The 14,764-nt window shown below is 35.7% G+C and overlaps 1 protein-coding gene across 1 annotated transcript; it reads right to left on the bottom strand.

The window, feature by feature from the left end:
- Nucleotides 1-5,954: 5,954 nt before the first annotated feature.
- LOC136062503 (leucine-rich repeat extensin-like protein 3) lies at nucleotides 5,955-11,194 on the bottom strand. Its single transcript, XM_065761592.1, has 3 exons — nucleotides 10,567-11,194; nucleotides 7,513-7,611; nucleotides 5,955-6,034 (listed from the first exon to the last, which is right to left on the bottom strand). The coding sequence occupies exons 1-3, from the start codon at nucleotides 11,192-11,194 to the stop codon at nucleotides 5,955-5,957; spliced, it is 807 nt and encodes a 268-aa protein (XP_065617664.1).
- Nucleotides 11,195-14,764: the final 3,570 nt, after the last annotated feature.

The raw sequence follows: 14,764 nt of genomic DNA, 5'->3' as shown, positions 1-14,764 counted from the left end.
TAAACAAGGTACATAAACTTGTTATGTAAAGATAATATGGCCAATCATTGATTATAAATCCAAGATGTGAAATACAAAACACAAAAATCTTTTTGGTTTTAAAAATTATATGACAAAAAACAAAAAAGCACATATTATGCTAAATGAACAATGCAAATGCAATGCATGACAATGCTTAACTAAGCTATAGAGGGTACACAAACAAGAAATATCAATTTCTTAATTAACCCTTGAGTACATGTACAAACTAGTACACACCCACACAAAAATCAGAAATAGCTTAGCACAGACTATTCAAGTTTCTCCACAATATCAAGCATGTTCTAAATCAAGAGAGAGATATTATAACTCATGTAATCCTCAAGAAAAATAAAACAAGACACAAAATAAAATATTTTTGTCTTTTTGAAAATTTTCAATGTTTTTGGATTTTTTTTTAATAAAAAAAATTAAAATACAAAACAACCAAAAACAAAAACAAGACATGTCCACAAACAATTGAAAGAATTAAATTAGGGACAAGTCAGCAACACTCACCTTATAGAATTTTTTCCCACCCATATAGCACGAGACTTCGGCTTTGTAGGTGAAAATCCATGTGAAGTAGAGTGTATTTGAGGAATTACACCAATCTTCTGAGAGAGACTGAAATCCTCAAATTCCTTTCACAAGCCAACAAGCTCAAATTTTTCAAAAGAATATGAAACAATTTATTTGGACTTATGACAGGAGAAATATCATCACATATCCTAGATTGAAACACAGAATGCTTAAATTTTAATTTATGACAATTAGGATGAATGTGACCACAAACACCACAAAAGTGACTAACAGGAACAAATTTAGGAACATCAGTATTCCTAACAGCAAATCTAGTCTCAGATTTTGGTTTTTGCCTTAACAAAGAACAATTTGGTCTAATATGACCAACAACACCACAAAGGTGACAGGTAGGCACAAAAACAGATTTATTATGCTCTCTAACAGTAGGCTTAGACTTAGGTTTAGAAACTTCAGCGTCAATATCAGAACTTTTACCTTTGTCTAACCTACCAAAATAAGCCTTTTCTTTATTATTCCTCTTAAAATGAGGGATATAAACTTTCTCAGTTTTAGGCTTAAGAGAAACAGAAACACTTCTGTTATCAACAGTAGGCTTGGTACTAGTCAAATTTTCAATTTTAGTTTTAGATTCAATTAACTCTTGTTCCAAGCTTTTCATCTTCTCATCTTGAGAAGAAATTTGATTTCTCAAAAATTCATTCTTTTTATTAGACTGATCTAATCTCACAATCAAATCCTCTTTTTCAAGATTACCCAATTTTAACTCTTCTTTAAATTTCTTAGCAATTTTCAAAGATTTAGATAATTCCTTACAAAGAGTTTCACAGACATTAAAAAAATCAACAGAAACAGTAGCGTCCTTTTTATTCAAATCATCACAAACATGAGCAGAAAGACACTTCAAATTATTCATGATAACAGGGGTCAAGGATCAGCTCTTAGATCAAAAGATCTAAAATAGAAGAGCTACCTGCTCTGATACCACTTGATAGAATTTAGACCCCTTAAACCAACCAGATTAATCTAGTTAATTAGCCAAGTGATTAACTTAGTCAAATTATGCAGTTCTAGGTTATCACAAATATACAATCATATAAAAAATATAAAGCAGTGGAATAATAAAAAACACAATGATATGATCACCCAGGAAACCACACGGTAAAAACCTGGGGAGGATTTGACCTAACTATCCTCAAGGTAAACTTGAATCCACTATGCGAAAGAATCGAAGTTCATACAAAAGGACTTACAAGCTCCCCTCTTGACTTCCTAATGTTACCCACCAGTAGAACTTACTGACATGGCCACGTGCAAGCTCCGAATCCACGGACTCGTTCTTTCTTGGATTCTCCAATCAGCTACAAGCACCCATGCTTGTTATTCTTTAAGCTCCAATGGCAGCAACCGAGTTGATTATCAAGATATTGAAATAATCTCTATCTTGAAAATCCTAAGTTTATGTGAAAGAAAGCTCCTCAATTATCTCACAAGAGATTCACACAAACCGCAATGTATGAGCAACATAGACTTGGAGAGGTTTGGGTACAAAACCCTAAAAAATAAAATGAGGCACAAGAGGCACTCTAATCTCTCTCTTAAAAGTCTCCAAAAATGTTTTAGGGTTTCCCTTATATATAAGAGTGTTTTACTTGAACCCCAAGACGTTTAAATAGAGTTTGAGCTGAGTTGGAATTCTGCAGAAAAAACGTTCTGGCCGACTTTCAATCGATCGAGTATAATTTTCGATCGATCGAGCCGCGCCGAAAGTAACAAATACTTCTGTAGCCACTCGATTCCAACTTTACATAAAAGACACAACTTTGAGCAAGCCTAAACAACCTGTTTTGATCATGACTTGCCAACATTACACATTAGAGTTCTAAATACATAAAATCCTAAGTCTTTAGAACCTAGTTAATCACTTGGCTAATTAACTAGGTTAATCTGGTTGGTTTAAGGGGTCTAAATTCTATCATTTTTGCTTAATCGAGCTCACCAAATGTAAATCTTCAAATGAAAAGAGATATTGAGCTGCAAAAGCCTGTGGCACATACTAGTATTTGACTAAGAAAACGAGAAAGCGACCAAAACTAAAATGTATGGTGCCCAAAAAGCCAAAGGCTAACTCATCATATTGAAATATCAAAATTTCAGGCATCGATCTCACAATGAGATGTATTGATTCAAAAAGATCAAATGACATGATGTATATGGAGCCAAATGAAAAGCTTCATAGTTATGATTATCATATATGCATATTTCTATAACTGAGATGGGTCACATTATCTAGTGCTAATTGTGTATGCCTTGATTGAATTGGTCATTAAAGCTTTACATTAGACTAAGGACTATCTCATTTCTGATATCCACACACATGACACATGTCTATGTTCAATGAATGTCATATTCATTTGTGTGATTGTACTTAATTAAATGTGTTTTCACATGTCAATCTTTGTTGATCAAACACAAAAAGACTTTTGAGTGTTTTAGTTTGTTTTTGGAAAGTATTTTGTTTTATAAAAATTGTCAAAATTTCAAAAATAGTGTTGCCCTGTTCTGGCGACTCAGTTGCGGGTTAATCCAATTGCACACCCCCAGTTGCGAACATTACTCAGAAGGTCTTCACGACTCACTGGCAGGTCAAAGTCCCAGTCGTGAAAAATACTTAGAATATTTTTCAAAATTTGGGATTTTATGTTTCTCGCGACTCATTGTGGCGAATTATTCGCGGGTGGAAGGTCTAGTCGCGAGGGGTACACAGAGATTTTGCGGCTTACCTCGCGACTTTCTCACGGGTAGACCTTCCAGTCATGAAAAACACTTACAAAATTTTTTCAAATTTTTGTTCTTAAGTGTTCAAGCAACTAGCCCTGGCGACTTGCACGCGGTTTGACTTAGTCGCGAAAATCGCGTGTTTTGTGCAAATTGGTCAGTTTTTAAAATGTTTTAGTTTTCCCTCGATCTTTTGTGACTATTCATTGTCTTCCTTGTTTTAGCCTCTCTTAAACTCACTGTGTTTCTCACATAAACCACCATTGTTGTTCATCATTTCCGTTTCAATCTTCAAGGAAAGGTATGGGTTTTGTTTCTTACACATTATATTTCACATTTACCGCATATATCTCTTGGATTGTGTGTTTTTGTTGATATTTGTATATCTCTTGATTGAATATGGGTATCTAATCTTATGGTGAAATTGTTGTGTGTTTGTTTATGGTTTTGTACTGATCTACTCTATCTTGAGTAAACATTGTGTTGTTAGTGGCACACATGCACTTATTGTCATGTTTGGGACCTAAATCTCAAGTTTTTAGGGTTTTCTTAATTATCCATGTTTTGGAACTAACCCAATGCTAATAATGTTTGGTGTCTTGTGTGGTTTCTCTTGTTTTTGGTAAAACATGATGCAGGGTGAAAATGTCTCCATTCAAGAGAGCAGCTGTGAAAGGGGGCAGCAGGAAAGGGAAGGAGCCTATCATTGATGTTGATGACCTCTCACCTAGAACAAAGAGGACTCATTCATCATCAGGAGTGTTCAATCCCAACAAGTTCAGATCATATGCTGCCTTTCAGACTCATGAGAACTATTTCAGAGATGCTACATCGTTGGTTGAAAGAGTTGTTGATCAACCTTCTCTTTTTGACACAGACATTCCTAAATGGATTGCTCACAAAGATTGGGATTACCTTCTCTCTGACCTTGATGAAGCATATGAGAGTTTGGTAAAAGAGTTTTCTACCAATGCAATTGTTGAAGGAGAAGAACTCAAGTGCTGGGTTAAAAGAAAAAGTTTCTCAATCTCTCCTTCATATCTGGCTAAGATCCTTCACATCAACCGGCTGATGCTTAAAAACTCACCGGTTTATGATGATCTATACCCAGATGAGGATCTACTTCGGGATGCTCTTGGAAAAGACTTGGAATTCTCGTCAAATGGGAACTCAGTCAGTGTTTCCTCTCTTCCTCTAAAATTGAGGGTGCTTACAATCATCATGTTTCACAATCTGTACCTATTATCAAGCATCGGGTATATGAACCTTGGACGTGCCTTGTTTCTTCATGATCTGATCTCTGATGTAGACATTGACATTTGTGCTCATATCTTTCATGTTCTGTACAAAACGATTTTACAAACTGAGTCAAGGATATGCATTCTTTTTTGCTGCCTCATTTTAGGATATTAAAGTTCAAAGGGATTCATCCATCAACAGATGAGTCTCCCTGCATAAAACTGGCTCCAATCAACACGCGTACGTTCAACGCTAGCATTGGTCATAGTCGGAAGGGAATCAAAATGGAAACTTTAGCATTTCACAGTGGTTCGCGCTTTAGCTCATCCCTATTTGATGAGAAGTTAGACAACATTGTGGCATCTGTCCATGAGTTGGGGACCAAGACGTCCAGACTCGCATCTATCTTGAACCATCTCAACATTCGGTGTGATATGAAGTTCACTTATTTCCAAACTCAATTGGATCAAATTCAAAGAAAGCTAGAAGAAGATGAGGACTAGTTATTCAATGACAAAAAGGGGGAGATGATGTTAAGGGGGGAGTACAATGATAGAGGGAGAAAGAGCTGAATCAAAGGGGGAGATTTCAACAAGCAGGCCTATGTTTAATATTTTGCTTCATATTACCATATTTCAGTGTTTATGTTATGTTATTTAGTTTCAGTTATTTGCACCTGTTGCTTTTGTAAGCTTAAGGTTTTTGTACCCATGCTTTGTAGCTTAAGTACTTGTTGTTAAATGTTATGCATTTTTTTTAAGTACATCACTCTTGTGCCCTTTGTTGGATTCTTTATCCTTAATGCAATTACCTTGTGTTGTTGCATTGGCTGAGTGTTGGACATGCAAATGATACTTTGAAATTGAGTTTATTAGCTTGCATGTCCGGATGTTCATTCCATGTGTGAATGAGCATTGTGATCACCATTTATAGTGATTGTTCATTTTTGGTGTAGCCATGGGTTATCACTTAGTGCCATTTTGCTTGATCGCATTGTGCTTGCTCCATATGCATTACAAGTTTTTTGCATATAGTGATCATATTGTGTTGATTGTGTTTCAGGAGATACTTGTTCTTATGGTTCAAGAGCTTCACAGATTCTAGAGTTAGGTGTGAGTGAGTTTTGATTAACTTTTCCCAACTCACGCGTTAAGTCCAGAGTTTGTTGTAAGATTTTGTCATGGAATAGCCAAAGGGGGAGATTGTAAGGTTGAATTTAATCAACCATCTTGTTGGTTTTATTCCATGACAAATTTTCTTGTAATTCAATATTTAGAAACCCTGTATTTAAGTGGGAATCTTGTAAAGGTAGTTTGCGAGAGATTGTGAAGAAATGCTCAAAAATATGCAGTGAAGTAGGGACTCGCTACTGGAGCTCACGGCTGGCTCGCAGCTGGCAAGCCGCTAGAAGATGCACACGAGTGAAACATGCAGAAAGGCTGAACCATCATGCCAGCTGTAGCATTAGAGGACAAAAAGTCCAGACTGGCCATTCAGTTAGCTCGCGGCTTGAACTAGCGACTCAGTCAAGTCACGAGGCCAAGTCGCCAGCTAGCTCTATTTTGAAAAATGACTCTTCGCATTCAAAACACCCACCACTATATATAGACCCTTATACCCACGAAATGTAGAGAGCTTCCAGAGAGAATTTTGAGAGAGAAACTGTAAAGTTGTGATTTACAACTATGTTTTATATTGGCTTTATTCCATGACAAAATGTGTTGTAATTACTTTATTTCATTTCCTTGTATTTTGTGGGATTTAATTGTATTGGGTTTAGTATCAAGTTGGTGAAGACTCAAGTTTTATTGAAGATCAGTGGATCTCGCGGGTGTGTCGCTGGAAGCTAAGCCGCGAAAGAGTCATGTGAGAAGCACATGACTGGAAGCTGAAGAGTCATGCCAGGCTGTCGTTTTCGCGAGTGTCTCGCGGGTAAGGCCTTCCCGCGAGACAGCGCGAAACATTCTGCCTGGAGGATTTTAATGAGTGACTTTCTTACCCTTCACCCATACTATATATACCCTCATTACCCAAAATGTTGAGAGGCTATTCAGATAGAAAAACCCTAGATAGGTTTTCTACAACACACACACCCATCTTTTGAGAGAGAGCTACTCCTCCTTAGTGAGAAATCATTGTAGCCTCTTCTCCATCCCTCTCCCATTATCATACCTTGAGAGGAGATTTGTACCCAAACACAACCCACACCTATTCAGAGTGTAGAGAGTGCTTTGGAGTTGCTGGGAAGCATTGGAAGAAGCAAGGATGGCAGATGCAACATGGAGCTTGTTGCGGGATCCGGATAACTAAGACAAGACACGTTTCCGAGAAGCCTTGTTGGAGTAGGAGCTTGGAGGGCTTAGGTACATCGGGTAGATTAGGCTTGGAGGGTCTCTTGCTAACCCATGTATCCCAACTGATTGTCTAGTGGATCGATTTCCGCTTGGAGGGCGGCGGAGAGGTTTTTCGCTGAGTTCTTCGGTTTCCTCTTCGAGAACATGTCTTGGTGTTTTCTATGTTTGCATCCTTCTTCCCTACTCTTTTATATTCCATTATACTGCTGTGTTTCTTAGTTTATGGATTAGAGTAGCTTACTTGTTCATCCGCTCGCATTTACACTATTCCGCACTTTGTATTAAGTTTGTGTAAAATCTATCGAGCCGTAATTTTAATTGGAGGTCTAAATAGCTCTTGTGTTTTCAACACATTTTCGAGCTTTCATCTGGAAATAAGACTAGATGCTGTTAATGAAAGAGTGTTTTTAAATTCACGCTTATTTATGTTTCATACACTTTTCTCTTTTGATTAAATAAACTACCTAAACCAAAACAGAAATAATACCATTTCGAACATCTATTTACAAATAATCAAAGAACCCTACAAAAAGAAAATGAAACGATTTCGACACGTCCGAAGTTCTATACAAGTACATACCTGACCGATAGGTGTCTCCCACAGTGCCGTGGATCGATGCACCGGCTGCCGCGTCAACTGTGCACCATTTGCGGGTCCAGGTTCCACACTTTGCAGTTGCTGCATATCTAACACGTATGCAATCATGTTAATATACCGTTGACCAAAAGCAGATATTAACAAAGTTCGCTGGACTTGCAATTATTGACAATCGTAATTTCCAATATAGCTAGGACTTGCAAAAAACATACAACTTGTTTCAAAGGGAATATAAGTTAACCTTATTACATATTAACAATGAAAGTATCAAAACAACTAACAAAACAACTACAATGCAGCTTTCAGCACAAAACAACATTTGAAAAGATAAGGATATTTAAAAAATTACAAAATGGTGGGAACGTAAAGCATTCATGCTTTTCTTTTTTTATTTATTAAGTTTTGGTCCCAAAGGAAAGGGGAAATGGGAAGGGGGAAAAGGAGGGACCCCTTTCATACAACATATTCCATATACTTTGTTCAATATACTTTGTTCCAAGTTTAGAGAAAAATCTAACAGCCAAAAATCTAACAGGTAAATAGCAATCACAGCTTAGAGTCTTCATTCGATCAAATTTGTTCCAAGTTTTTATAATTTTCTCTATTCTATAGTTCGCTATACTGTCTGTTTTGTAGTGTAGTAGCCTTAAGTGAATGACAGGTTCTGAAATACATTGGAGTCGATAAGGTTTCACAAACATATTCCATATAACAAAAAAAATTGAGATTCTAGTACTAGCAAAAAACCATAACATAAAACAAAACTAGGAACAAATCCTTCTTAAATATATTATGAGATTCATGAGTCCAAATGATAGAGTAGGATTACAATAATTCTATGAAAACTAAAAAAATTAAGCACAGCATAATCACATCACCAATGGATAAACACATTAAACAAAAAGCTGTGATTTAAATCCAATGTAGAGTTTTACAATATGGATAAATTAGGTCAGTTCCAAGGGGAAAAAGAAGCAGAAGAAGGTAAGAGTCTAGTTCTAGACTTATGATTACAACTCAATATCTCTGTAAACATGTTAAAAAGTCCTATTTCAGCTTTTGAACATATGTTCCCAATCAGCAAATTTCTTACACATGCAACCACATAAGTCTAATATGCATTCATTCACAGAAAGTCTGGCAGAGAAGCACAATTTAAACAACTAACATTAATTTTTCCAATAATTTGAGCCCAAGTTCTATTCATTGGAAGAATCGGGCAATGCCTTACCTAGAAGGCTCTTGGCATAATTTCATATTTTCTTTTGACAGCTAAAAGTTAGCATTATTAGAGTAAGGACAACAATTCAACATCTGAAACCCCATGAAAGGCTGTAAATGTGAATCTTACTCAAAACATCCTAATGAACCTAGCAAATTTCCATATTCTCTTTAACAAAAATCAGAAAAAGAGAAAAGTAAACATCAATTACAATGACAAACACCTTTTGGATACATAATACAAAAATTCCGTTCACAAGTCAGTATAATTCATCAAAACCTGACTGAAATGACAGTAGATATATAGGGCATTAAAAAGAAATTTTCCCTAATAATGAACACCATTGTCATGCCAAATGAACACCCGTACCCAAAACCCTGTTCAAAACCAAACCCAGCAAAGCTAAAACAGCAACAATAATAATGAATAGAGATAACTCTAATAGAGAAAAACTTAATAAGCCACACCCATGCTCAAATTAGAGTACATGCATAAGCAACACATAACTAAATTTAAATGCAAAGGGAAAAAAAATTGAACTCGGCATTTACAAATTACCTTAATATGTTTCTAATCCTTTAACTCTGAAGATGGATTGGGTTCAGCTTCGCCGATGGTAAGGGTTATGGTGAGAGTGAAAGGTGTGGGTTTGGATGTAGGTTTGGGTTGAGGTTCGGAAAGGGTATACTGACCGATTTGGTTTGGGTACAGGTAGAAATAAGAGAACTTGAAGATGAAGATGCGTTGAACTAAGGGTGGCTACTGATCGGACTAATGAAGGAGGAAGACAAACTGTTTGGGAGATGAGCTGAGGAAGGAGGAAGACAAACTGTTTGGGAGACTTTACATTCAAAATTGGGGTATATTTTGTATATAACTCGATTTGTGCAATACATAGTTCTAAACAGTTACGCGGGAATATTTTATTGCCCAAAATCCACGCTGAAGGACCAGCGTGTCAGGAACCTGCACATAACTCGGCCCTGGAATGATCGAGTATTTTAGTAACTCGGCTTTAGGGAGATCGAGTATCAAAATAGGGGCATGCCCCTATATAGTTTCGAAACAGGGGCATAAGGCCAATTATTTTCCCCAAAAGGGGCAAAAGGCCAGAATGTCCTTTATATGCATGTCAATTCATGCAAAATGCTAAAGATAGTATCAACTTTTTTCCAAAAGGATTACTAAATGACATGGTAATGATTTTGATTAGTGTCATTATCATTTTAATAACATAATAAATAAAATTTATGAATTACTTTTGTAATTCGTAATACACCTGAATCAAGATATCTATTTTTATTTACTTGTTTAATAAGATTGTCACATATAAATTTTGAAAAATCCATATGTTTTCACAAACACATATATATAAACCAAAGACATTTCACAATATTTTTCCTCCTAAAACTTTTGAGGTCTCATAATTTTACACATTATTTTTTTATTTATGTATTTTAAATTGATTTTAAATTCTATACAAATAGAATCATGATAAATGTCTATTAATAATTACTATAATTTTTAAATATCATTTTTGGAAGAAAAAGATTATAATTTGTTAAACTTTTCCATACATTGCATGGGCTAGCAACCCATATGTGTGTATGTGTGTATATATATATTTGTTCTTTTTAGAGTTTCTAATACTGCTAAAACTAAACAAAAATAGGATTGATAGACTATTCCTAAAACAAGTTTAAAAGGAATCACCTATTCAAAAAAGATTTTGAGATGGAATCATATGTTGGTACTCGTAACTTCAATTCCTAAAGAAGAAAAGAAGGGGAAAAAATATGCAAGTACAAACTTACTGCAAACGGGACTGCAGGTAACGCAGTCAACCTCACATTGTTCGGGGCAACCACTAGGACAACTATGCTCCATGGCATAGCAGTGAGGGTAGTTCTTATTTATGCATTTAACCTTCTTCCCATCAGAACCCGAAGCTGGGGGAGGTGGAGGAGAAAGTGCAGAAGGGGGAGTGGGTGTTGTCAAAGGAGGTGGAGGGGGTGAAGAATAAATAGTGGTAGAAGGTGGTGGAGGTGGTGAAGAATAAATAGTATAAGGGGGTGGAGGTGAGTGCTTCTTAGGCTTTGGTGATGGCAGAGGCGGCGACGGTGGTGGTGGAGGGGGATGCGAAGAAGGGGGAGTGGATGTTGTCAATGGAGGTGGAGGTGACAAAGAATAGATAGTCTTAGGAGGTGGTGGAGGTGGGGAAGGATAGATGGTAGAAGGAGGGGGTGGAGAGGGTGAAGTTGTTGGAGGTGGCGGCGATGTTTGGGAGTCAAGACTACAAACAGGTTGGCATGAGGCACAATCCACCTGACAATTTCGATGACAGGAGTCAGGGCAATATAGGTCTTGATGGTAACAATCAGGGTAGTTTTTGTCTTGGCATTTCACTTTCTTCGCCTTTTGGGGATCTGCCTCTGCCACCATCACCGCGAAGAGGAGGAGCAAACATACAAGGCTCGCTATGGATTAAGCCATTTGATTTTGAAAGAATATTGTTTCAGTGACATTGGATATGGTTTCCCATGTCCTCTACATCCTCCTTTTATAGAGAGATTTTGAAAGTTGGGTTGTTCAGGTTGTGTATCCTCAAATTTAGCATGGGCTTTCACGCTTGTTTTCTACGTGGAGTGCTCCTTAGACTTTAATTCCAATTGGTGCTTTCATCACATGCCCCCTCTCAAAAATTCAGAAGTCAAACCTCAAATTCTTGATTAATTTGTACAACATCAAAACTGATCCTAGCATTTTCCAAAAACTCCTAACTCTCAGTACTTCATTTTAAATGGAATCATATATGCTGCCATAATTTTTCTCGATGCATGTTATGTAATTCAAAATAGATTAAACAAACTTTCTTGAATCCCTACGTATCCTCTGCGTGGGGATTGTCCACCTTAGGATGATTATTATGTGAAATTAAATCAATAAAGCTTGATTTCCCATCAAATAATAATAATAATAATAATAATGCTTGATTACTGGTTTTTTGTTAAACGATATTATCAATCATGTATGCCATTTCTCAAAAAAAAAAAAAAAAAAAAAAATCATGTACGTGGTACACCATCCTTTTGGCTAATTAACAATGTAAGCTTTCTTCTTCTCACTTGAATAAATTTCTTTCCAAATGTTCGAATTGTGTATGTTTGACTATAGAAAATGAGTATAAGTGTATCATTATTCTTTTGAGTATATGAAATTGCGTAATATGTGTGACATGGTAACTAATGAGTGATAACCATGTTTATACTAGTGTAATTTTTTCCTTAATGAACTTAAGATGATGAGAATTTAGGACCATGCATGGTGTTTTTCCTTTTGAATTTGTGTGACCGCCATGATGAGGTTTCATGACTATTTAAGGTGTTTTACTTCATAAGTATGTGTTGGTTTAAGATGATTTTGGAATAGAATTTCATGAAAATTCAAGGTGTTTTATCACATTATCACATAAATTTGTTGAGTTAAGATAAGGTTTTATGACCTTTAAGGAGTGTTTTGGCTCATGAATGTGTGATTTGAGACAATTTTTTATGCCCATTTAAGGGGAAAAAATTGCAAAATGTCCCTTTTGGGCAAACAAAGCAGCGTTTTGCCCTCTTTCTCAAACTAGTTAGGAAAATGCCCATCTTTTGAAAATCGAGTTTCTTAAAATCGATTTAGGCCCTATAGCGGCGTTTTTAAGGAGCTTATAGTGACGTTTTCAGGACCTATTGTGGCGTTTTGTAACTTGATTTATAAAAAATTGAGTTATAGGTAAAAAAAATTAAAAAAAAATTGCCTATAACTCGATTTATTGAAAGTCGAATTACAAAACGTCACTATAAGTCCTGAAAACGTCATTATTGGTCTTTAAAAACGCCTCTATAGGGCTCCAGAATTTTTTTTTTTATAACTCGATTTTGTGAAAATTGAGTTTCAAAAGAGGGGCATTTCCCTAATTAGTTTGAGAAAGAAGGCAAAACGCTGCTTAGTTTGCCCAAAATGGGCATTTTGCAATTTTGTCCCCATTTAAGGTGTTCTACTTCGGGAATGTGTTGATAAAGAAGTCATGTTGTTCCCCTCGAGAACTGAATTTGATGTTTTTCTTAGGAATTTGTTGAAACTTGAAATGTAGTTGAATGACAAACTTGAAATGTAGGATTTCGCACTGAGATTTGATATATATATATATATATTTTTTTTTTGATCTTGTTGAAAATGTATATTGAAATTTTTGATGCACTAAGAAATTAATTCCTTTCAAGAAAATTTGATGTTGTTCATTTGTGATTTCGCATGAGATTTAGGTGATTGAATTCTTAGTTTGAATCCACTGGGGATTTGGTGTATCATTACAATGTCCATTCCGATCGGATTAAATTTGAAGCATTTAAAACTTAGAATTTTCAATCATTCATTGTAAGGGGGCATTTTTGCAATTTTAGAACTTCAAACGTGTCAAAAATTTTGAATCCATTGGTAACCTAGATCCTTTCTTTTCTTCTATGGCAAATTGGCACTGACCTTAGGAAGGAATCTCTCAAGTAAAGATCTCATAACTTTTCTCACTATTCTAGGCTTAGCAACCTTTTTATCTATGATGAAATTAGAATTTATCATATCATTTGAGTTTAACATAGGACTCATCAAAACTATAATTTTTTTATTCAGCAAAAAAAAAAAAAAAAAGACTTAGCTTGTTGTTCCTTGGACCATCTGGCCACAACAATTTAAGGGATGGTCCAACCCTTCTAACAGAACCAGACTTTATTATCAATAGATTTCAAAAATGTACACTGCAAACTTTCCAAAAGCATAATTGCTGCAATCAAAATATGGGGAATAGTCAAAGGATCACACAAGGTAAATAAATCCAAGCAAGGTGAACCTATGCTTTGATACCAATTGAAAAATGTTGTTTACAACCCTAAAGTCGGCTTACTCCCAATTTTATAAATTTTGCAATTGATATGTCCAAGTAATTAATAAACCAATTTCAAGTTCAATATGGATAAAGCAAATAAATTAATAACAATTACACGAACAACTCACTCATCCACCAACAAAGAATAGTTCACAAAGTGAAAACTCAATCAAGAAAAACATGCACTTCGGGGTCAAGCCCAACTCATCAAATCCCTACAAAGATTGTCGGTGATACGGGCTCACTTACAAGACTTCTCGCTAATATGGTGTAGATTACATTCATGGGATGATTGGCTACAAATAAATTGTGAAAGCAAGGTCGGTTGCCTTCCTTAACATGTTCACTTGACTGAGTGTCGTGCGAATGTCATGCAAAACTAGACTCCAATAGCATTTTGAATTTGTTTGATTTCGCTCGGCCAATCATCAATTTGCCTGATCGAATTCCCAGGCTTGTTAGTGAACGACTTTTCTCTGACTCCATCCTTACTTAGGTCAAACGACTACAAATGAAATTGAAGAACAAATACATTTAAAAATTTTCATTATAAATAAACTTTATCCTAATACATTGTGATTAAGTGGATCCGGTTTGGGAGGCTTCACCACGAATGCTACTATCATGACACCAGAATTTTGGCCGCTAGCTGTTGGCACTAAAAAATTGGTCAGTTAAAGTCTCCCCAGTTAGTAGCAACCCAGCTTATAATAGATAGTCGCATTTAGAAGAATGAAAATGGAAACTCTACTCTAAAGAAATCTTATTAGCAGTCTTTTTTTTTTTTTTTGGATATTAGCATTCTTAAAATGCCGTTGCTTCCGGCATCTAAACAGGTACGTACGAACTCTACAACTCTAAATGACTTAGCAGGCAATCCATGGTGCTAATCTTATTTTTTATTATTATTTTTTGAGGGAACATGCATGATGTTTATCTAAAAAGAAAGAGAGTGGAAAAATTATTGACTTACTGTTTTTCGTATAAGTTTTGACTTAGAAGTGAAAGGAAAGAAAAGATTCACACTAATATTTGGTCCGTGTAATTTGGATTACCATTCAGTTAGATGTCTAAATTTTTAATTTGTA

Source organism: Quercus suber, unplaced genomic scaffold, assembly GCF_002906115.3.
Source record: "Quercus suber isolate HL8 unplaced genomic scaffold, Cork oak 2.0 scaffold_421, whole genome shotgun sequence".
NCBI classification, from domain to species: Eukaryota; Viridiplantae; Streptophyta; class Magnoliopsida; order Fagales; family Fagaceae; genus Quercus; species Quercus suber.
The sequence above is the reverse complement of the archived record's forward strand: the minus strand, read 5'-3'. Positions and strand labels throughout refer to the sequence as shown.

Coding starts and splice junctions, on each gene's coding strand:
- LOC136062503 (XM_065761592.1), bottom strand. CDS start 11,194: ATGGTGGCAGAGGCAGATCCCCAAAAGGCGAAGAAAGTGAAATGCCAA. Junction 7,612..10,566: donor TACCTGCAGTCCCGTTTGCA/GTAAGTTTGTAC, acceptor TTAGATATGCAG/CAACTGCAAAGTGTGGAACC. Junction 6,035..7,512: donor GGGAGACACCTATCGGTCAG/GTATGTACTTGT, acceptor CTAATGCTACAG/CTGGCATGATGGTTCAGCCT.